This window comes from Mesoplodon bidens, assembly GCF_964165515.1.
Source record: "Mesoplodon bidens genome assembly, chromosome: 1".
Classification (NCBI taxonomy): Eukaryota; Metazoa; Chordata; class Mammalia; order Artiodactyla; family Ziphiidae; genus Mesoplodon; species Mesoplodon bidens.
The window spans coordinates 37,111,643-37,134,087 of NC_138176.1; the positions used below are offsets into that span (position 1 = coordinate 37,111,643).

At 40.0% G+C, this 22,445-nt stretch overlaps 1 protein-coding gene across 1 annotated transcript in view; it reads right to left on the reverse strand.

Moving 5' to 3' along the window:
- RPP30 (ribonuclease P/MRP subunit p30) overlaps window positions 1-20,862 on the reverse strand; it is a 31,415-nt gene extending 10,553 nt beyond the window's left edge. The window contains exons 1-6 of the mRNA XM_081250027.1: window positions 20,769-20,862; window positions 19,214-19,269; window positions 18,383-18,439; window positions 17,101-17,175; window positions 14,163-14,234; window positions 6,022-6,111 (exon numbers count right to left, since the gene is read on the reverse strand). Of these exons, the coding sequence (XP_081106153.1) occupies window positions 6,022-6,111; window positions 14,163-14,234; window positions 17,101-17,175; window positions 18,383-18,439; window positions 19,214-19,269; window positions 20,769-20,850 (432 nt within the window). The 5' untranslated portion in view covers window positions 20,851-20,862. The remainder of the gene's footprint in view (window positions 1-6,021; window positions 6,112-14,162; window positions 14,235-17,100; window positions 17,176-18,382; window positions 18,440-19,213; window positions 19,270-20,768) is intronic.
- Window positions 20,863-22,445: the final 1,583 nt, after the last annotated feature.

The following is a 22,445-nucleotide window of genomic DNA, read 5'->3' on the forward strand; positions in this document are numbered from 1 at the left end:
TCAGAGAAACTGAAGATAATGTGCTACTGAAGGTTGTGAACATTTCTTTCATAACACCTTATTTAAAAATTTTAGATAGATGAAATACAGACTCATTACCTGAGCTCCTGCTTCTAAGACCATTTTAACATTAATTGCCTTAAGCTCATCAACTGATTGTTCATAACAGCCTTTTCATAAAGAATGCCAGTGCCCGCCTGATTGGCTTTTGTTTGCATCTCTGACCAAAGGTTCTGGAATAGGCAGATGATTTCTTTACTAATGAGAAATAAGTCATAATGATCCTACAAACCAAGAACAGGTGTGTGATATTTGAAAAGAGATGGTGGTGGTAAAGTTCCAAGAACTAAGCAAAGCTTAAGAGAGAAAGGAAATAGGGTGTTGATTGCTGGGACAATATACAGATTCCCTGTTAATTTCATAAAAATTAGTTCTTTATTGAATTCGAAAGGATGATACTGTTGGTGTCATTCCTGGTATCATTCTTTGAGACAGGTAACTTGTTCACATGATTCACAAATCAAGTAACATAAGAAAGCAATAAAAAGTCTTCACTGTATCTCTGCTCCCACTTGTCCCACCCACACCTCCCATAATCACTTTCACTAACTTTGTGTCTTTTTCCAGAGTTTCTTCATACAGATACAAGCAAATATGAATATATATTATTATTTTTCCTCTTTCTTACCCCAAAGGTAGCCTACTACATTCTGGTTCTGACTTGAAGGGTTTTCTACGTCAGCTCCTAACTTCAGCATTGCTTTACAGCTGCAGAGTACTCCACTGCAGAGGTATGGCATTTACCCAAGCCTCTACTGATAGATTTTGGGTCGTTCCAGCCTACCTGTAGAATAAACACTAATTTTTTAGTGTTTTGGGGGACAGCTGGATATTATGGGTTCAATTGTTGACCCCCATAAAAGGTTATGTTGGGGTCCTAATCCTCAGTACCTTAGGATGTAACCTTAATTGGAAATAGCATCATTGTAGATGTAATTAGTTAAGATGAGGTCACACTGGGATAGGGTGGACCCCTAATCCAGTAAGACTGGTGTCCTTTATAAGATGATGGCCATGTGAAGACAGACAGGGAGAAAGAACATGTTGTAAAAACAGAGGTAGAGATCGGAGTTAGGCAGTTGCAAGCCAAGGACCACTAAAGATTGTCAGCAAACCATCAAAAGCTAGGAAGAGACAAAGAAGGATTCCCCTAAGGCTTCAGAGGGACCATAACCCCAATAATGTCCTGATTTCAGACTCCCAGTCTCCAGAACTGTGACCCATACACTTCTGTTAGTTTAAGCCACCCCATTTGTGGTACTTTGTTATGGTAGCCCCAGGAAACTAATACACTAGGTCAGAGGGTAAAGCATTTATAGTTTTCATAGTTGTTGCCAAATTACCCACTGCCCCATAAGGATCGTTCCAATTACACTGCTACAGTCAAAGTATGAGCATGCCTGCTTTCCCACAGCCTCACAAAAGTGTACCATCCAACTTCTGGGTTTGTGCCAATCAGATAGGTGATTTTAATGTGAATTTCTCTTAGCATGATGAATTTAAGCATCTTTTCATTTGTTAAAAGGCCATTTGTATTTCCTTTCCTGTGAAATGTCTTTTCCATATTCTTAATCCATTTTTTTGGATTGATCATCTCTCTCTCTCTCTTTTTTTTTTAACCTTATCAACTTCTAGGAGCTCTTTATATATTACAGAGATTAGTCACCTATGATATAAGTGAAACTATTTCTACCAGTCTGTCATTAGTCCTTTTAACTTTGTTTCTGATGGATTTTTTTTTTTGGCCACACAGACATTTTTTTGATACTGACAGGTTTGCTGGCACTGCTCCAAGTGTTGGATCAATGAAGTACTTAACATAGTTCGGTTCACAATATGTGTGATGAAAAATAACGTTTATAGAGCACTCACACCCAACTCAAGGATGTATGGTAAGATTCCTGGAACAACCTCACTGCTTCAGATACTAGTTACTGTATTTCTCTCAGTGGGGACTAACTGGACCAGGAAGACAGAAATGGATTAGGGTTAAAGGAAATGCTGAGGGGAAAACATTGGAAAGAGAGCATAAAACATACAGTCATTGGAAATGGCTCAATAAACTTGAAGTTATTGTTGAATGGCACTAACACTGTTAAAAAAAAATCAAAGGGACGGTGAAGATACGTGCTGATTAAAAAAATTCTTCTCAAAACCTGAATTCATAAAGATCACGTTTTAAAGTATGAAATTATTCTGTGCTTAACAAAGAGCTCTGCTGTGAAGTAATTTTAAATAGCATTTCCCAGTGGGAAATGACAGCAGATTTAGAATCAAAGCTTAAGTACAAATCCCAAGTCAACCTTTGAGAGAGACACGTACCTGTTGTGAGCCACAAGCTACCTGAGTCTCAAAGCCATCACCTGCGTCACAGAAGTAATTCACATCTACCCCACCCTAAAGCTGCTGGGCTAGAGCAGGTGTGAAAGTGCTTAAGCCTTAAAATGCTAAATAATTAGAAGCCATCTGGCTATCCAAGAAGAGGAGCTGAATTCAACTTTTTTGAAACCCAACTATTACATGATAAAATGATTCCCGTACAACTTACTTAAGGCTCCAGAGGAGGTTTGTAGGAGATTTTAGAGGAAATTAACATAATTGAAATTATGGTGCCCTAAGCATGTGGTGAAAATAACAAAAGGATTGAGAGCTGAAAGTTATACATAAGGAGTGCTTTGGTATGTTTTAGCTCCTGGGCCCTCCTTTATAATCCCAACCTTTTTTTTTTTTATAACTTTGTTGAGGGATCATTGACACACAGAATGCATATATTTAAAGTCTACAATGTGATGATTTGATATACATATACTCTACATTGTAGAATGATTACTGAGATCAAGATAATTAACACATCCACCACCTGACATAGTTAGCCTTTTTTTTGTTTGTGTGTGTGGTGATTGTGGTGACAGTGCCTAGGATACTCTCTCAACTACTTTTGAGTTACAGTACTGGACTATTAACTACAGTCACCCACGCTGTACATTAGAGCCTCAGAACTTGTTCTTTTTTTAAGTGAAAATCTATACCCTTTGACCTAAAATCCCAACCTTCTGAGCTGACAATTCTCACATGGCTTATGGCCTCTAGGTTAAAGGCTAATGAATTAAATATCTTCATGCTCCTATTTTTCACCACCCCATCCAAATTAAGATCTGTGCTCAATACAGTGATCCTTATAAAGCCAACCTATCCATTTTTCATGGCCAAAGACAAGTTCATTCCCAGGGCCAAAAGAGCATGCAAAGACCAAGACTTAAGACTGAACTGTTCCCCACATTCACTCCATCCTCTATACTTTCATGGTGAATATATTTCCATACTTTAATCATACAGCTCCATATCCAGAATAGATAGTATTAGGTACAAATAATATACACATACCTATACAACTACTATTATTTACCCTGAACAATAAGGTGGACACCTTTTATTTTATGCTTCTAGCTTTTAATTTAATTTTAATTAATTTAACTTTTAATTCCAGTTTCTCTTAAATAAAAAAGAGGTGAATGAATTAATAGGGACTCTTCTGCTTCCTGACCAATTCACACTGCAGCCTACTTCTACACTAGACGAGGGCTAAAAATAATCCTGCACAGCCTTCCCTCTACTCCATCATCTAGTTTTTATTAAACAACATATGTAATATGTTCATACCAGATTTTTAAAAAAGCAGACACTGTGTTAAATACTGCCTATCCCTCTCACTTGTCAAATTTTTACTTTTCAGAATTCTTAAATTGAAAAATGTGGGAATGAAGCCAAAAATATCCATCAAAAAATAGCACCTTCAGGAACTTACAGATGGAATCAGAAGGTGGGCTGTCCTAGTGCTGCCGCCTCCAGTGCATCTTCTCCTCACGCCGCCCCAATGCCCCACTCCCCTCACAGTGAATGCTGCCTGCCAAGCCTGATAACCAGCTAAGGACTAACGGTTCACAGGATTTGGCTGTGTTCCCCAAGCTGTACCCAGACATGCAAAATTAGACATATACTCATTCAATTGACAGATTTTAGGGAAGACCTCTTATAGGCAAGGTATTTGGGTAATTAAAAAAGGACCATGACACAGCTCTCTAGAAGCTCACAAGCTGGGTTGGACAGCAGGGCACATTCCTAAGAAACCAATCAAAGGACGAAGCCAAAACAGCCACTGGGCAGCTTATCACTGTTGTGGGACATGAGGAATTATGTGCTGTGCACTGCTGTCCATTCCATGGACTTGGCCTTAGCATCACATGCCACTACCTCCCCCCAGCCAAAGACACAGTATCGTATGTGGGTTTACTCAGGCAAAGCCGTCTAGAAAATGGCCTTCCTAGTTCATTAAGGTGAAGAGAAAAGTAAAAAAGTTGTAAGTTTAAGAGCAACTTACGGAGGGTGCCATCTACATGGAAAATGGATTGGCAGTGTGGAGCTGGTAAAAAGCCTTGGCAACCTTCTAGAGACAGACACTACTAGCTCTGGGGAGGAACAATATGTGAGGCCAGTAAGACTGTCATCACCTTGGGAACTGTGTTAATTTGAGCCTTTTATCATGGTAGCTGGGGCACATCGGAGATCTCATCTGATGGGGAGTCAACCAGGTCTGTCCCATCCCTGTGTCTGAAGAGCTGAACAGCTTCTCCTTCTTCATTTTACCACTTTTAACAACATATATCTCCAATTCTAAAATGTGATGATTAAGGGTCTTTTGTTTTTAGTGTTTACTTATTTAAGTACCGGCAAGAATGCGGGAAAACAATGATTTGAGCTTAACCAATATTGTTATATGTTCAGTAGTACTCTCATTATTGATCAGAAAAGAGCTGTTTTATAGTTTGCCCTTTAAGTATATAAAATTTTGAATACTTTTCAAGTACAGCTTTAGTAGCATACAGTTAGGGGTAGAACACAAGCCATCTTAAATTTTTCCACATTGGATTCAATTTTTCCACACCATACAGATCATTTTCTCCTCTCACTGTCTCTCCCTACTCTCAGCATCAAGCTAATTCCTTAGCAGTGGAGAGAGAAACAAAAATTGAAGAACTTGTGATTCTACAAGGACAAAAGAACAGGGGAGTTATCTATCCTGAAAAAAATCCATAAGTTTTTAATTTTCCAATTCTGACAGGATTGGGGATGTAATCTAGACTGTCTGTCAAACCTTTTTTCTCCTTCAACAGCACTTCTTGAGAATGGGAGAGAGCTTTGGAAGCCTCTATTCTAAAAAAGCATCTTAACTCCTCCCAGGATCTGGTTGCCAATGCAAACAGTTGACAGCTCTGCCAACCCTACAGCTCCCATTGTGAAACAATATCACTTTTATGATGGAGGAAGACATAAAAAGGTGTGACAGGTGGAAGATAAGGAGTAGAGGAAAACAAGAGAAATTATGTAGAAAGGTAACGAGAAAAATTCTACAGCAGAGGAAGGAGCACAAGATCTGTTGAATGCATGGTCCCCCTCTTAGGTTACCATAAAGGTAACCCTGGGCTTTTGTGTGAGCCAGCACATTCCAATGCAAATTTTAATTCTGCAGAGACCACGCCTACCGTGCTTTTCAGGCCCTGCCCCCTCCAGTCCCTGCCACCCCACCTTTCCTGTTGGCTGGTGCCTTGGGAACCCTCTCTCTATTTTGTCCTACTCCTTTCTTGGCTGCTCTGTCTCCTTAATGTTCAACATTCAGACTGTAAGTGTCCATCATTATTAGCTCTCCTCTTAGGACATTTCCTTCACAAATTTGAGCTTCTAAGGCCTTTCAAACACATCTTGGTAATTCACTGGATATTTTTTATTTTAAGCTTTCTTTCTACCTTTAGTCAGCTTAGAAAACAAAATCCTCTTTTTAAATTGCCTATTTATTACTAGCCTTTGTTTTTTCCCCTCTAAGAACATCAGTTTCTTCTGCCCCTTTTCCAGTGTGTTAATGCACATGTAGAGATTCACATATAGAATGGAAACTGTGACACTTACCACATTAATAGGGGGTCTTTTGAAGTAAAATGGTAGCTTCTCTGTTACAGTTATGCAGACTAAATCCACATCTAAATGTGTACAAGCAACCTGTCAAGAAGAAAAAAACAGGTAAAGCCAAAAGGAAAATTGGCACATGTTAAGAATGGGGTAGGGTCAAACGTGCTACAAAGAAATGTAAATAGATATGGCTCACTCCTTAGGCATTACATGGTTCTGTGTTCAAATACATCTGTCCCTTTACAAAGTCAATGCTTAGCCATTCCTTCACATTTGGTTTGAATGGTTTAGCTGTAACCTAGCTGAAGCAGAGTGATATGTCTATAGACCATCTCAACAGATAGGGTCTAGAGACCCTCTAATTCATGGTCAGCTACATAAGGAGAGGCTGCTAAGAGAGGCTCAGTTTCTGGAAGGTTACTTCAGATTGTTCTAGAAAAAGGAAACTAACTGCTCTGAAATCCAAGAAAAATAAATAAGCCAAGAGGAATGTATGCATGGTCCACTTACTCCAGAAATTATTTATTTTTGTGCCAGTAATTCGCCCACGCCTGTGGCTCCTATCAGTCTATTGACTGGCCAAAGAAATACATGGCACTACCAATGGCATTTTGTTCAAATGCTAATAGAAACAGAGCATCTCCATAAATGGTCAAAGCAGAGCTGTTATAAATCAAATGACATTGAATGCATTTTTTTCAACTTTTAATTTCCCTTTCCTTTGTTCTCATTTTTGCTATTATTTGTTGATACTCTGCATTTACTTCCAAAAGAGATTTGAAGCTGCTTATAAAAAAAGACATGCAAGATAAAATAAATAGATAAGGAAATCAGGATAAAAGGAAAATCAGGGAAGGTACATAAAGCCAGGGAAAGGTTACTAGCATAACAGTGCAGGCCAAAAGACAGGGCTAGAAGCTGCATACCCGGCTCTCATTTTGCCATTATTTGATTTACAGCAATAAAAGGAATTGGCTGTTTTGTACCATGACAAAAATAAGCCTTACTATCAATGCTGGTGTAATCAGGCTTGACAAACAAATCCAAGCTGCCAGGGTGGCTGTGCTGGCAAACTAACATCCGTGGCACGGACCAAGAGAAAGGGGTCAAGAGGGGGTGACAATGCCCCATAGGGTCAGCTCGACCTTCAGCAGTGACAGGAATGTCACATCTTATCCTTTCTCTTCAGAATCCTCACTTCAGTTGTTCCTACCCCCACCCCAGGGCTCCAGGAAGCAGGTAGTGATCAGAGGCTGCCTGGCTTTAAGAAAGTTGTAGTAAGTTAGTAAGCCTGGGAAGTAAGGCTGGTTTGGCAGAAACACTTGGCTCATAAAGAATCTGCCCCATCCCAACTGCTACAGCTGTCCAACTCATAAAAGAGTCATTGAAAATTTGATAAGAATGGATGAAGTAAAGGTCTGAATAGCAGATAAAACATAAAACACGCTCAGCTTCTGTTTGCCATTTTTAAACTACCAGATTGGCAAAGATCAAAAAGTTTAGCAATATACAGGTGACACAAAAATAAATAAACAGGGACTCACAGAGTCTTTAAATCAGTACAGGGTCTTGAAAAGCATTTCAGCAATAGGTATCACAATTTTATAAGCACACATCAGCAAATTCCTGTAAGTATAGGAATGTATCCTATAGAGACTAGAAATGCATTCTATAGCCATATACCTTACAAATGTTTGAGGATATTGGTGAAAGGACGGTCGCTGCAACACCAATCACAAAAGACTAGACACAACTAAACATCTCTCAATTTTACTTAAAAAAAATTATGGCCCCTTTATGCAATGGAATATGCTGACTCCTTAAACGGAATAAGGTACCTCTCTAGTGGACATTATGGAACCATCTCTGAGATATACTGCCAGGTGAAAAAACCATGGAGGGAGGGAGGGAGGAAGGAAGGAAGGAAGGGAGGAAGGAAGGGAGGAAGGAAGGGAGGGAGGGAGGGAGGAAGGAAGGGAGGAAGGGAGGGAGGGAGGGAGGAAGGAAGGAAGGAAGGAAGGAGAGGAAGAGGAAAATGAAGAAAGGAAGGAAGGACTAGGTAAAAATACTTCTGAAAAGAAACACAAGAACTGGTAGCAGTGGTTGCCTCTGGAGAAAAGGGAGAGGGCGTTTTGGGTGGGAGGAAGGTGTACTTTTCAGTGCATACCTCTTTGCACTGTTTCAATTCATTATTACAAACACAAATTATTTTTCATTTCAAAAAGCTGATTCATTTCTTAAAAGCCTGTTAAACATTCTTCCCCAGAGTAAAGCTAAATTACATTACCTTTTTATTTATGTATTGCTCCTTTTTTCCCTCTTTTATATAACAGTAGTTAATTAAAAAATATCCCTTGTATTGGTTTAAGTACCTGCATTATAATAAACTTTCAGTTACAAAGGATGGCTCCACTTGGCTCCCTCTGACACCTCAGACTTAAAAGGTTTCAAACCAAATTCTTTTGTTATTTAGCTTTCTATGAATCCAAATGTTCAACTGATACATTTAGATAACTATAAAATAAGAGCTAATGTTCACACTATAATGAAATGCTTTCTAAATCATTAAAAAGGTTAAATTACGTCCAAATATATTTGTGGTTAAGAATTTGATTATAGTAGTTTTATGAATTCATATCAATTGTTCTTAACCTTTTCTTTGGCCAAGGATTCCTATGAGGATTTAAGGAAGGTATTCCCCAAACGGCACATATACACACATACATTTATCTTTGATTTTATGGAACAAGTGGAATAAGAGAAGGGGGTTCAGTCTCCCCCACCTTCCCTTCATGGATGTCAGATTAGTACATTCTGATATTTTATTCAAGACAGCCAGGCTTGCCCAGGGAAAGAGACGCCCATAAAGGGGGCCTCCCAAACTAAACTGTTTAAAACAAAAAAAAACCTCCCTGAAGAATTTATTTAAAATGGAGATTACCAGGCCCTACTCTCAGCAGTAAATTCAGTAAGCAGGGTCTAATAATCTGCGTTTTAACAAATTTTCCTGGGAAATCTGATACCAGTGGAGCCAGAGCACACCTTAAGAAGAACTGTCTTGAAAGATAAGCCCTTTCAGTAGCCTCAGGTGTTAGCAGCATATACTACAATAATGCTCTGCAAAGAGTAAGGCATGGATTTTGGAAGCAGGAAGAAAACAGAACTTCTATTTTCATTTATTTCTAATTCCTTCCCTTAAAATGTTTTGTTCAATGTGTACATTATTTCATAAAGTGCACTGATATAATGGAGCATGCAAATAATTTTTTTTATTGGAGTATAATTGCTTTACAATGGTGTGTTTCTGCTTTATAACAAAGCGAATCAGTTATACATATACATATATCCCCATATCTCTTCCATCTTGCTTCTCCCTCCCTCCCTCCCTCTCTCCCTTCCTCCCTCCCTATCCCACCCTCCTAACTGGTCACAAAGCACCGAGCTGATCTCCCTGTGCTAGGCGACTGCTTCCCACTAGCTATCTATTTTACATTTGGTAGTGTATATATGTACATGTCACTCTCTCACTTTGTCCCAGCTTACCCTTCCCCCTCCCCGTGTCAAGTGCATTCTCTAGTAGGTCTGCATCTTTATCCCCGTCTTGCCCCTAGGTTCTTCATGACCCTTTTTTTTTTTAGATTCCATATATGTGTTACCATACGGTATTTGTTTTTCTCTTTCTGACTTACTTCACTCTGTATGACAGACTTTAGGTCCATCCCCCTCACTACAAATAACTCAATTTTGTTTCTTTTTATGGCTGAGTAATATTCCATTGTATATATGTGCCACATCTTCTTTATCCATTCATCTGTCGATGGACACTTAGGTTGCTTCCATGTCCTGGCTATTGTAAATAGAGCTGCAATGAACATTGTGGTACATGACTCTTTTTGAATTATGGTTTTCTCAGGGTATATGCCCAGTAGTGGGATTGCTGGGTCATATGGTAGTTCTATTTTTAGTTTTTTTTTTTTTTTTTTTTTTTGCAGTACGCAGGCCTCTCACTGTTGTGGCCTCTCCCATTGTGGAGCACAGGCTCCAGACGCGCAGGCTTAGCGGCCATGGCTCACGGGCCCAGCCGCTCTGCGGCATGTGGGATCTTCCCGGACCAGGGCATGAACCCGTGTCCCCTGCATCGGCAGGTGGACTCCCAACCACTGCGCCACCAGGGAAGCCCTATTTTTAGTTTTTTTAGGAACCTCCATACTGTTCTCCATAGTGGCTGTATCAATTTACATTCCCACCAACAGTGCAAGAGGGTTCCCCTTTCTCCACACCCTCGCCAGCATTTACTGTTTGTAGATTTTTTGATGATGGCCATTCTGACCAGTGTGAGATGATATCTCACTGTAGTTTTGATTTGCATTTCTCTAATGATTAATGATGTTGAGCATTCTTTCATGTGTTTGTTGGCAATCTGTGTATCTTCTTTCGAGAAATGTCTATTTAGGTCTTCTGCCCATTTTTGGATTGGGTTGTTTGTTTTTTTGATATTGAGCTGCATGAGCTGCTTGTAAATTTTGGAGATGAATCCTTTGTCAGTTGCTTCATTTGCAAATATTTTCTCCCATTCTGAGGGTTATCTTTTTGTCTTGTTTACAGTTTCCTTTGCTGTGCAAAAGCTTTTAAGTTTCATTAGGTCCCATTTGTTTATTTTTGTTTCTATTTCCATTTCTCTATGAGATGGGTCAAAAAGGATCTTGCTGTGATTTATGTCATAGAGTGTTCTGCCTATGTTTTCCTCTAAGAGTTAGATAGTGTCTGGCCTTATATTTAGGTCTTTAATCCATTTTGAGTGTATTTTTGTATATGGTGTTAGGGAGTGTTCTAATTTCATTCTTTTACATGTAGCTGTCCAGTTTTCCCAGCACCACTTATTGAAGAGGCTGTCTTTTCTCCATTGTATATTCTTGCCTCCTTTATCAAAGATAAGGTGACCATATGTGAGTGGGTTTATCTCTGGGCTTTCTATCCTGTTCCACTGATCTATATTTCTGTTGTGCCAGTACCATACTGTCTTGAGTACTGTAGCTTTGTACTATAGTCTGAAGTCCGGGAGCCTGATTCCTCCAGCTTCGTTTTTCTTTCTCAAGATTGCTTTGGCTATTCGGGGTCTTTTATGTTTCCATACAAATTATGAAATTACATGCAAATAATTTAAAAGAAAATAAACATACACATACTGGGGATGTTGGATCACTATTTTTTTAAATTGATACAGTACACACTCAAGGTAGTTTGGAGACCAATGGACTAAATAACCTTAATTCTCCTCACCCTGTCTTGTCCTGAATGGGAGTAACAATGGAAAAGAATATGAAGAAGAATATATATGTCTATAACTGATTCACTTTGCTGTACAGAAGAAATTAACACAACATTGTACATCAACTGTACTTCAATAAAATTTTTTTAAAAAATCCTAAATGGGAATAACTAACTCAGAAGCTCCTGAAACTTCTATGTATCTCTCTCTGCCACATTCCCCCGCCACCCCCATCCTAAGAAGCCCCAGCCAATGGACTCTGCTTACAGCCTTTCATCTTTGCCTTATCCCCTGGGGTAACTATGGAGAAAAAGGATTTATCTATGAGATATCTTCCAGATACTCTGAGTGGAAAAGAGTATATTATTTCCCATGGAAACAACTCTATTTAAGGTGGTTAGATTTTATACTACTAATTGTTAACATATGTGTATAGGAATGCTTTTATAACTCATTTTGGAGACCTTAGTTACAGAATATCATATCTACGGACACTTGTTTACATTCTAGATAATCAACTTACAAACCTAACAAATAAAATCACTTAACAGAACATAACCTGTTAAGCAACAAACTGCTTGCATTTGACCCAATTCAAAACCATGGTATGCTTACAAAAGCTTTATAATTAAAAGAAAAATGTCTTTTTAAATTGATTTTCTATATAAAACAGGGAGAATGTCAACTTCAACTGAATCTTAAAGGATGGGTAAGATTTGTAAAGGTAAGATGTTCTGATTTTAAAAACTGTTTTCTCTGCAGTCAATTCCAAACAAATACTCTGTCAATTATTTACAGCTTTCTTCCATCTTCCAGAATATTTCTGACTGTTCCACGCATCATCATGAATTATGTGTTCACAGTTTTGAATTAAAACTTGTGAATAATCTGAGAAAAACAAGTAATAAGATAAATTCACTAAATCAAATTATAATGTATTCTAAGGCTCCAAAGTCCTATCTCTATGACATAACTACCTTAAGTTTAGAGCAAATCATTAAGCCTAAGTCTCAACTTTCTCTTCTACAAAATGGGGATAATAATAAGCCTTTGTCCCAATTATCCCCAGGATTGTTGTTTTCTCTAATCACCAGTAAATGGCTATGGAAATTTTAAGTTGTATGCTCTTCAAAATCCATTCAAAAACAAGTGTACAATACAAAACTGGGTACACTACCAACTTTTAGTCTATAGTATAACTGAGTTGTTAATATTTAATAACAAAACTAAATTGCTGTTTAACAAATTTGGACATATCCATGGTCCATCTTAGGGTTTCAGCACTGAATCAGAATCCCCTGTGGAACTTAAAAAAAAAGATACCCAAACTCAACCCCAAACCTACTGGATCAGAATCTCCAACAGTGGAGATCTGAACGTGCCTGATTTTAAAAGGTTCCACAGGGGTCTCTGATGACTAAGAACTACTCAATCCTACTCCCCTTTTTTCTGAAATGAAATTCTTGAAAATTACTATAATGGCGCATTTTAGAAAAGGAGTCACCAAAAAACGGGAATTCATAGATAACTTGTACTGTTTCTCTGCATTAATACAGTAAGTCCCCTACATCCAAACCTTCAAATTACAAACTTTCAAAGATGCACATGCATCCCAGTATGCCAGCTGTTGTACTGTACTACTGTACTTTTCAAGGTACTGTACTGTAAGATTAAAAATGTTTTTATTTTTTGTGTTTGTTAGTTTTTTATGTATTATTTGTGTGAAAAGTATTATAAATCTATTACAGTACAGTACTATATAGCCGATTGTGTTAGTCGGGTACCTAGGCTAACTTTGTTGGACTTACAAACAAACTGGACTTACGAATGAGCTCTTGGAATGGAGCTCATTCGTATATAGGGTACTTACTGTAAAAACAATTAAGAATTGTTAATATGCCTTGAAAACGAAATTTGCCACACACAAGTCTCCTTAGTCAACAACTCCATCTACTGGATAAACTTAGGGAAAATCTTATAATTTTAGAACAGACTCTGCTTAAAAACAAATTATGCTGTAAAATTAAAACATCAAAGACCAGTGCTTTCTTTTCTCCCCATAATACCCCTTCGGTGGATACACTTTTGGTAGATGGCTACCTAAATAAAGACAACATTCTGAACTTCCTAAAAGGAGCTGTACCTCACTTTACACAGTAAAACATATTCCTGAAAAACTATATTACAGTTGATTTTTTCTTTTCTGTGATCACTTACAATGTCTAGTGTGTTCTGTCTCAAGTTGACAAAATGACCCTACACATTAAACAATTTTCCCTCCTGAAAAGTCATAGAAATGGCCATTTGAAAAGGACAAAAGAAATTAAATTCATAAAGGTTCTCTTATACAAAAAGGAACAGTATCAGCAGATGGTTGATTCTGAAGGATTTCTAGAAGACCAAAGGCTGACATGATCATGCTGGCACATGGACCACACCTCAGAGCACACAAACGGGAAAGCTAAAACAGAGAAGGGATTTTTATGCCACAGTAGAACCTTGCTCCCTTCTTCTGTCATAGGCAGCAGCAAATAGTAAGAAGGGCAGAAACTGAAGTGCTTTTAGGGCTAGAAAGAGATGGACCATCATTTACCTAAGAGAAGTTTCAAATGAATGAATGAAGCAGAGATAAAGAAACAGAAGAAAACTTGATGGACTCTTTTAATCTCAGCCCATCAAATATCTAGCAGAATAAATAAAACAAAACAAAATATGTCACCCAAATACACCCTTGTGCAATTCCAGAACACCAAGTACAAATGAAAAATCTTCAGAGTTTCCAGATGAGATGATACAGGTCACCTCCAAAGGTATAACATGACTTCTTATATAAAATAATGAGTACTATTTTCTTTTACTATCTGTTACTTACATGAAAAAGTTTTTCTGTCTTTGGAAAAACTGCAACGATATCATATAGCCGGACTCTTGAAGAAGTTGCTCTCTAGTAATATAAAAAGAATGTTACCATACATATGCAACAACAAATGCATATGGAATTCTGACTAGTGTCCTGGCTGCACTTATATTTCAGTTGTGTAACACTTCTAATATACCACTGACATTTCTGCTTTGCTTTGTATGTTGTCACAAAAGACCTTCTCAGCACATGAGACTCCAGATACCAACGTCCATCCCACCAAGGAGGAAGGAATCATCCTCCTTCCTCCCTTCCCACATTGTTATGCTTTAACTGTGTACCAAACATATTGTTTGAGATACAAAAATCAAATTAGATAGCTGCTGCTCTTACAAGCTAGTGGAGGAGCTTGCCAGAAATTTACTGAGCACCTGCTGTGTGGGGGGCACTGGAGATACAAAATCATTTAAGGCATAGGTCTGCTCTCAGTGGAACGCACCATTTTTTGGTGAGACAAGAAATACACGTGACTAAGTGTGATGTGATTAGGTTCACAATGAGAATACTGTTAAATACAAATTAAACTGCTAAGCATGCAAGACAATACCCGAGAGTCCTAAGACAGAAGAAGAGGAATTTATCCGTTAAAGATTGTTTATAAAAGAAAGTCTCAAACTTATATCATATGTGTGTGCATGTGAAAAGGCTGGAATAATATACATTCAAGAGTACAATCTCTAAATGATGAGATATGTGATATTTCTTCTTTGCCTGTTGGCACCTTTTAAAATTTTTACCTCTTATTCTGTCAAAAGAAAAGGCATGATAAAAATTAGAGGAGGAAAGAGATAGGTTGAAGAGAAGCAGCAGGTACTGTGCTTGAGCAGGTAAGAAAACCTGCTGGGCAGGTGTATGCTGAGACAGGGCAGGCTCCAGGTCTCAGAAAAAGTCAGGATCCAGGACTCTTTGTCCTCTGCTTGCCCACTCCCACCTGCAATGTGGACAAATAGGGGCCACCAGGATGTTCATGATAACAAGAGAAAATCAAACTCTTCGTGACCATAAAAAGTCAGCTCCATTTATGTCTCCCTGGGCTTAGAGAACCAGAATGCTGCCTGCAGTTGTATAAAATCCCAAAATTTGGCTTTCCATAATTTCTTTAGCAATGCTTATGTTAGAAAGGAGGCCAGCCCTTCCTTGATTACTCCTGTTCTATGAGAGAGGAGGCCATTCCAGCTAAAGATGAAACAGCTCACCTTCTCAGATATCTCACTTTCTCTCTCCCTCACTGGATCCATCCCATCAGCTCCAGACATTCTCAAGTCTCCATCTAACAAACAAAACCTAGACAGCAGGTTCTCATCCACCAGCCTCCCTATGCCTTCTGTTCCTCCACAGAATCAAGTTTCTCAAGCAAAGTCAGCAGCACACACTGGCTGCATGTTCTCATTTCTGTGGAAATGGCTTTTACTAAGGCAACCAATGACCTCCACGTCATTAGGAGACTTGCCCATCCAACACATGTTTTAGCCCTTCTCTGACTTGACTACTCAGGCACATTGATGCTGCTGAGCCTTCTCACATTCCTCGTTGTCCACCTACTCCTCAGACAGTCCTGCCTAAGTCTCTAATCCTAGCTCATCCCTCATCCTTTACTCCACCATTAAATACCACATTTCCTCAGGGCTCTGTCCTAGACCTTCTCTTCCCACAGCATATTTTTACCAAGGAGTCTCATCCAGTCTCATGATTTCAATTACTCTCTACAGGGTGACCACTTCCAAATCAGTATCTTTAATTAGGGTCCCTCTTCTAAGGGCCACACCTTTTTTTCTAACCCCCCATTTGACAAGCTCCACTGGAACTCTCACAATAACCCATCATGTCTGAAACACGATGATCTAAACTTACTTCTCCTTCTAATGTCCCATCTCAGGAAATGGTACCATCTACTTACCTGGCTGCTCAGGCCAAGGCAGGGAGTCATCACCTTCTATCCAATCAACAAATCCATCCAAATCCTGTCAATTCTCCCCTCTCCCCCAGCCCCAATGCCTCTTAAATCCCATCCTTTATCCCCTCTAATCTATTCTCCATTATGCAAACTTCATAATTGTACTCCCTTGGTTAAAACCTTCAAAGGCTTCTTCTAATTGCTCACCCAGACCCACCTCCCTAACCTCATCCCAGGATAGACAGCTCATCAGGCTCAACTCAATTGGTGTTTCATTTTCCAGAATGCACCATGTTTCTTCTTGGATTCAGGACCTTGCATAATCCATCCTGTCTGTGGAAACTTCTCTCCCTCACTTGGCACCTGTAACACTGATTCTTCTGGCCCCTGTTTGAACATCAGCTTCCTTGGTGGGCCTCCTGTTGCACATTCCCTGGACATTCCTTATTTGCTACCTCCCACTTTTTAAACATTCCTCCGTGTTTTTTTTTTTTTTTGTGGTACGCGGGCCTCTCACTGTTGTGGCCTCTCCCGTTGCGGAGCACAGGCTCCGGACGCGCAGGATCAGCGGCCATGGCTCACGGGCCCAGCGGCTCCGCGGCATGTGGGATCTTCCCGGACCGGGGCACAAACCCGTGTCCCCTGCATCGGCAGGCAGACTCTCAACCACCGCACCACCAGGGAAGCCCCCTCCCATTTTTAAAAGGATTGTATCTGTATTATTCATAGCAATAACCCCAGTACCCACCTAAGTCTACTTCATGTAAGTTCAATGAATACCACTTGCCGAAAGATTCTTTAATTGTGGTATTCTTATACATGTGCCATGAGTAGAAGAGATTCTGTTATACTATGTGAATTCTGAGCTAAGGAGAGCAGTCAAGTGTCACACTGGGGGTCGGGGGAGATGTAAGAATGGGAGGAGCTGGAAAAACAACAGTATTCCGCAGAAATCAATACAACTTACAAGGCCAAGAGAGAAGAAAAATAACCTACCAAAACATTGCAGTGAGATGGATCCGAAACGATAACTGTCAGTCTAGTTAAAATCTTAATTGGTTTTGATTTTCCCTGTAATCAAAAAAGCACAAAATAGAAATGACTGATTTTCCTCCTTAGCAGTGGAAAGTACTCATTTAAAGGTACTAACAATAAAAGATAGTGAAGATCAGTAAAACCTAGTCTTCACTCTCAAGGAATTTATAATACAGGCGTACCTAGTTTTATTGTGTTTTGCTTTGTTGTGCTTCACTGATATTGCAATTTTTACAAATCGAAGGTTGGTGGCAACCCTGTGTTGAGCAAGTCTATTGGCGCCATTTTCCAACAGCATTTGTTCACTTCATGTCTCTGCATCATATTTTGGTAATTCTCCCAGTATTTCACACTTTTTCATTATTTTCATATTTGTTATGGTGATCTATGATCAATGTGAACCCGGGCCCTCGCAGTGGAAGTGCCGAGTGCTAACCACTGGACTGCCAGGAAACTCCCTGATCACTGATCTTTGATGGTACTACTGTAATTGTTTTCAGTGAAAAAAAACATACCCATATAAGACATCGAACTTAATCAACTGTTGAAATGACAACAAAGGATTCAGAATATCATATAAACTTAGTTGATAAAGCAGTGGCAGGGTATGAGAAGACTAACTCCAATTCTGAAAGATCTGCTGTGGGTAAAATACTATCAAACAGCGTTGCATGCTACAGAGAAATCATAGTGAAAGGAAGAGTCAATTCATGCAGCAAACTCACTGTTGTCTTATTTTAAGAAACTGCCGCAGCCACCCCAACCTTCAGAAACCACCACCCTGATCAGTCAGCAGCCTTCAGCACTGAGGCAAGACCCTCCACAGGCAAAAAGATTACAACTTGCTGAAGACTGAGACGATGGTGAGCATTTTTAAGCAATAAAATATTTAAAAATTAAGGTATATACACTGATTTTTTTTTTTTAGACATAATGCTACTTCACACTTATTGAACTACAGTACAATGTAAGCGTAAATTTAATATACACCAGGAAACCAAGACATTCGTGTGACTCGCTTTATTGTGGTGGTCTGGAACCAGACCTGCAATATCTCTGAGGTATACCTGTACAGCCAGAGAAAAAGAGATGTACATAATGTTTCGTGGAAGAGCTGAGTCTTCATGGAAAGGTAAGACTGGTAGACAGAGGAAGGGGCAGTACAGATTAGAGAACCACATATATGACTGGGCATGTCTGAACTGGATGAATAAGTACTATATTTCTTAAACAAAACACTTACCTGTACAATTGGCAAAGTTGTAAAGAGTTCAGAAACAGCTACTGGTTTTTCAATTTCCTACAACAAGGAAGAATATTTTTTAAAAAAAGCTAATTTCTGGCACTCAGAAACACTAAATAAGTTGTGTGTATGTGCATGTGTGTGTTTTTGTTTTTGTTTTGTTTTGTTTTTGCGGTATGCGAGCCTCTCACTGCTGTGGCCTCTCCAGTCGCGGAGCACAGGCTCCGGACGCGCAGGCCCAGCAGCCATGGTCCACGGGCCCAGCCGCTCCGTGGCACGTGGGATCCCGCCGGACCGGGGCACGAACCCGTGTCCCCCGCATCGGCAGGCAGACTCCCAACCACTGCGCCACCAGGGAAGCCCTGTGTGTTTTTTAATGAAGAAAGCTAAAGCAGAGAAGCAGCTGAGAACATCAATGGATAGGAGGGATGAACAATAGTTTTTAGAATGAAACAATCTGTAAGGAACAGTTGTTGGCCTAAAGGGAGATATACATATTTACTAGTATGTTTGGGAGGGAAATCAATTAGTAATGAGTCCATGACAGTACAATAAAAAAGATTAAATATTGTGATTACAGTTTAATCAATAACAATGCACTTTTAAGAAGTTACTGAAAGTTAATTAACATCAAATCAACTTTAAGAATCCTTACACCATGCCCTAGCACTTCACAAAAAACTATCATTTGTACAAATACGCATCAGCTCAACTATTAACATTGAAATAAGATAATGCACAAAGAGTGCTCGTCTGTAGCTTCAATATTACCAATATACACAAAATAACTATAAATGCTGGTTATTATTAACTTAAGAAATTGTATTTTACCTGTTTCTTCTCCTTAAATTCAACAACATGATTGATGGCAACAATTGAATAGCCCACTGAAAAGAAAAATTGAACATTCTTGTTAAATACAGCAACCTCTTTTACACATAAGCTCATCCCAATTCATGTCAAGACTAGAAGGTAGTAAGAAGAATGGTTATGGGCTCTGGAGTCAGACGGCCCATTTTCAAATCTAAACATTACTACTTAGAAGTTACTTAACCTTAAGTTTCAAGTTCTTCGTCTGCCAAATGGTGATAATAACAGAACTCACCTTATACGACTGGCAGAATTCAATGAGATAACACACAAAGGACGTTTTAGAACAGTAGCTGGCACAGAGTCAGGGCTTTGTTTGACTTTGGTGGTGTATTATTAGCATTATACCAAAGACAGGTTGCCCAACTCCTTTAAACCATCATTCTCCTTCGTGTCCTTTTGTTCATTTTCATCCCATCACATGTATACTTTATCACCTTCATTCTTACTCATTTCTTTTGCTTTGTACCCTTTCTACTTCAAAGGCCCTTTTGCTAAGGAGAAATGTAGTAACGACTCCCTCACACCACTGTCCACATATGCCTTTGAGCTACCCACCAAGAGACTGGGAACTCTTTGAAGCCAGAGCCTTGCTTTATCAGCCTCAACACAGTCCTGTTTTGGACATGTGGACTATCAAAAACATGCCTAAATCATGACTCCAATCTTTAAGTTATTTAAACACCAGTGGGAACAACAGGATATTAATATTAAAAGATAATGCATATTAATGCCAAAATAGTGGTCCCCCCCTCTCATTACTTTGTCCAGTTTCCTTCTTTTCTTCCTCCCTCAATTATTTACTGAGCAACCATTACTTAACAGGCCCTGCAGAAACCTCTTTGTTTTTAACTCCCTCTATTCCCACGTAGACATTTTACGGTCTAAGGAAAGAGACAGCAGTCGCGATTAACCCCAGTAATTAAAATGGGGTCTTAACTCTCAGAGCTTTTGCTTCTCTTGGATTCAAATATGAGTAACATTCTAGCATTTTGGCCATGCTGCTCCCCTCTCACCCTCCTAGTATGTCCTCCGCCCCCACCAACCCTCCCTCTACATAATATAATTCAAACACTCGCGACCCCATATCCCTCCCTCACTTCTCGGACCCACAGGTGCACCAGCTTTCTGCATTTGAGTGTCAGAACACTGTCGTGAGACGCAGGAAGGGGCGATATTAAAAGCACTGATGTAGGAGACTACACTTAGAAGCCCTGGCTTCTGCCATCCATCAGCTGTGGGGCCCTATGCAAATCCCCCGCCCTGTCAGGGTCTCAGTTTCCTCAATTCGCAAGAAATAAGGAGCTAGACTGGGTAACAGCTCCCCAGTGCTTTCGAGTTTCCCGCGCCCGGGATCAGAGCAACACCGCAGGGGCCTCAGCTTCCAGGGACAGCCGGGAGAACCCATGAAACCGGAACGAGGCCCGCCTGGGTCCCTCCCGAGCGTGGCCTGACAGTCTGGGGGGCACAGCGAAACTGGGCAGGCACCGCGGCCCGCGAAGCCGGGGAGACTCACGGTGAGCGGCATTCTCCACTAGCCCGCGCAGCACCTTCAGGTCGGAACCCGCTCGCAGGTCCAAATCCGCAAACGCCGCCATGCCGAAGTCACGTGACGGCCGCGCGCCTATCTGCGCAGCCGCCGGGCCCGCCCCCTCGGGCATGCCGGGAATTGCAGTTTACCTGCGCGGTCTGCCCCTCTCTCCCGTGGACTACGGTTAGCAGGTTCCTCGCTCGCCTTCAAGTACCGGCAGAAATTAGTGTGTGGGAATCTACAGCCTCACTTCAATCCTTCTTCGTCGTCTTCCGAATGAGAATGTTTGGTTTCTCCCGGAGGAGTTCACATCTTCCACCGTTCCTCCTATGAAATAATGTAGAAAGTGATTCTTTCAAAATGTACGTATACAGCATTTATTGAGCGCCTACCGTGAACCAAACCCTTTTGCTAAGGGCCGGAAACGCTTAAAAAGTAGTAGGGAACCCGTTTTTCTTTCCCTCCCCTAAAGTCCATTCCGTTGTTTATAAAATGGACTTAACAGGGAAATGGAGAAACTGACCTAAAAGAAGACTACCCGAGAAAAAGGTCTTTTTGCCCAATCACAACTGGCGGTGCCACAGCACGCTACTCTTTCTTACAGTCAACGTCCTCAGCCACAAGATGACAGGGTTCTCTCTAGGATGAGCGGTTAGCTCCAACGCTGGTTTAGCCAAAAACCGGTTAGACAAGGAGGGGCAAAATTGAAATGTTTTACAGTTTTCCATCTAAGAAATGTACAATCAAATCCCACACATTTGACGTTTCCACATTTTTGAACTTCGTGTAAATGAACTCTTCTTAAAGATTGATAAATCAGTGATCCGAGAACATAAAACTGTGGAACTATAGTTTACATCAGTGCTTCTCAAACGTCTGTGATGATGGGCCAGGTCGCCGCCCCGCCCCCCACCCCAATTCTTCTAGGACCAGTACGTGGTCCATTGTGCATTACCAATAGGCAGATCTGTCCTCAAAAGACTAATCTAACATCTGAACTGCTCTGTACTCAGCTGAATAAGAAGAGTCCACTAACTGGGGGCTTGGGCATCCAGACAATGCCTCATGGCTGTGAAAGTTTCTAAACATTTCCAATTTCTGTGCTAATTTACCACAAACAATACACAGTCTCTGGTCTATAGGGCCACATCTTGATTTGTACTCCTCTTCACGATTTCTTTCTTGGTCTCAGACGAGAATTTTAAGAGGGATCTGTCCCATGTAATAGCATGTAATTCTCCTTTTGGTTTAATTTAGTAAAGAAGAAATCTATTTCTTTCTCAATACTTGGTATTTCCTGAGTAGGAACAGAAGAAAAGTGTACTACTGCAAATAGAACAAAGTCATATAAAGCAAACCCTTTGCTTTTCATCAGAAAATCTGGTGTTAATTTCACAGGTCTTCACCTATGACCACAAAATCTAGATTGGTCAGAAATATGTGTGGTGAAGGTGAATAAGATGACTCATTATTTGATGCCAGCATTAGACTACAGAGAGCTTCTTTCTTTGAAAGTCATGGTGTTGTTGCTGTGAATTGTTCCCTTTAGACTTCTTTTCTCATCTTCACCCTGGGCTTAGGTGACAAGGAAGAAAAAGGGCAAGAAGGAAAATGGATGGATAACACTTGAGCACTTTACTGAGGGCAAGCCTATTTGCTAAG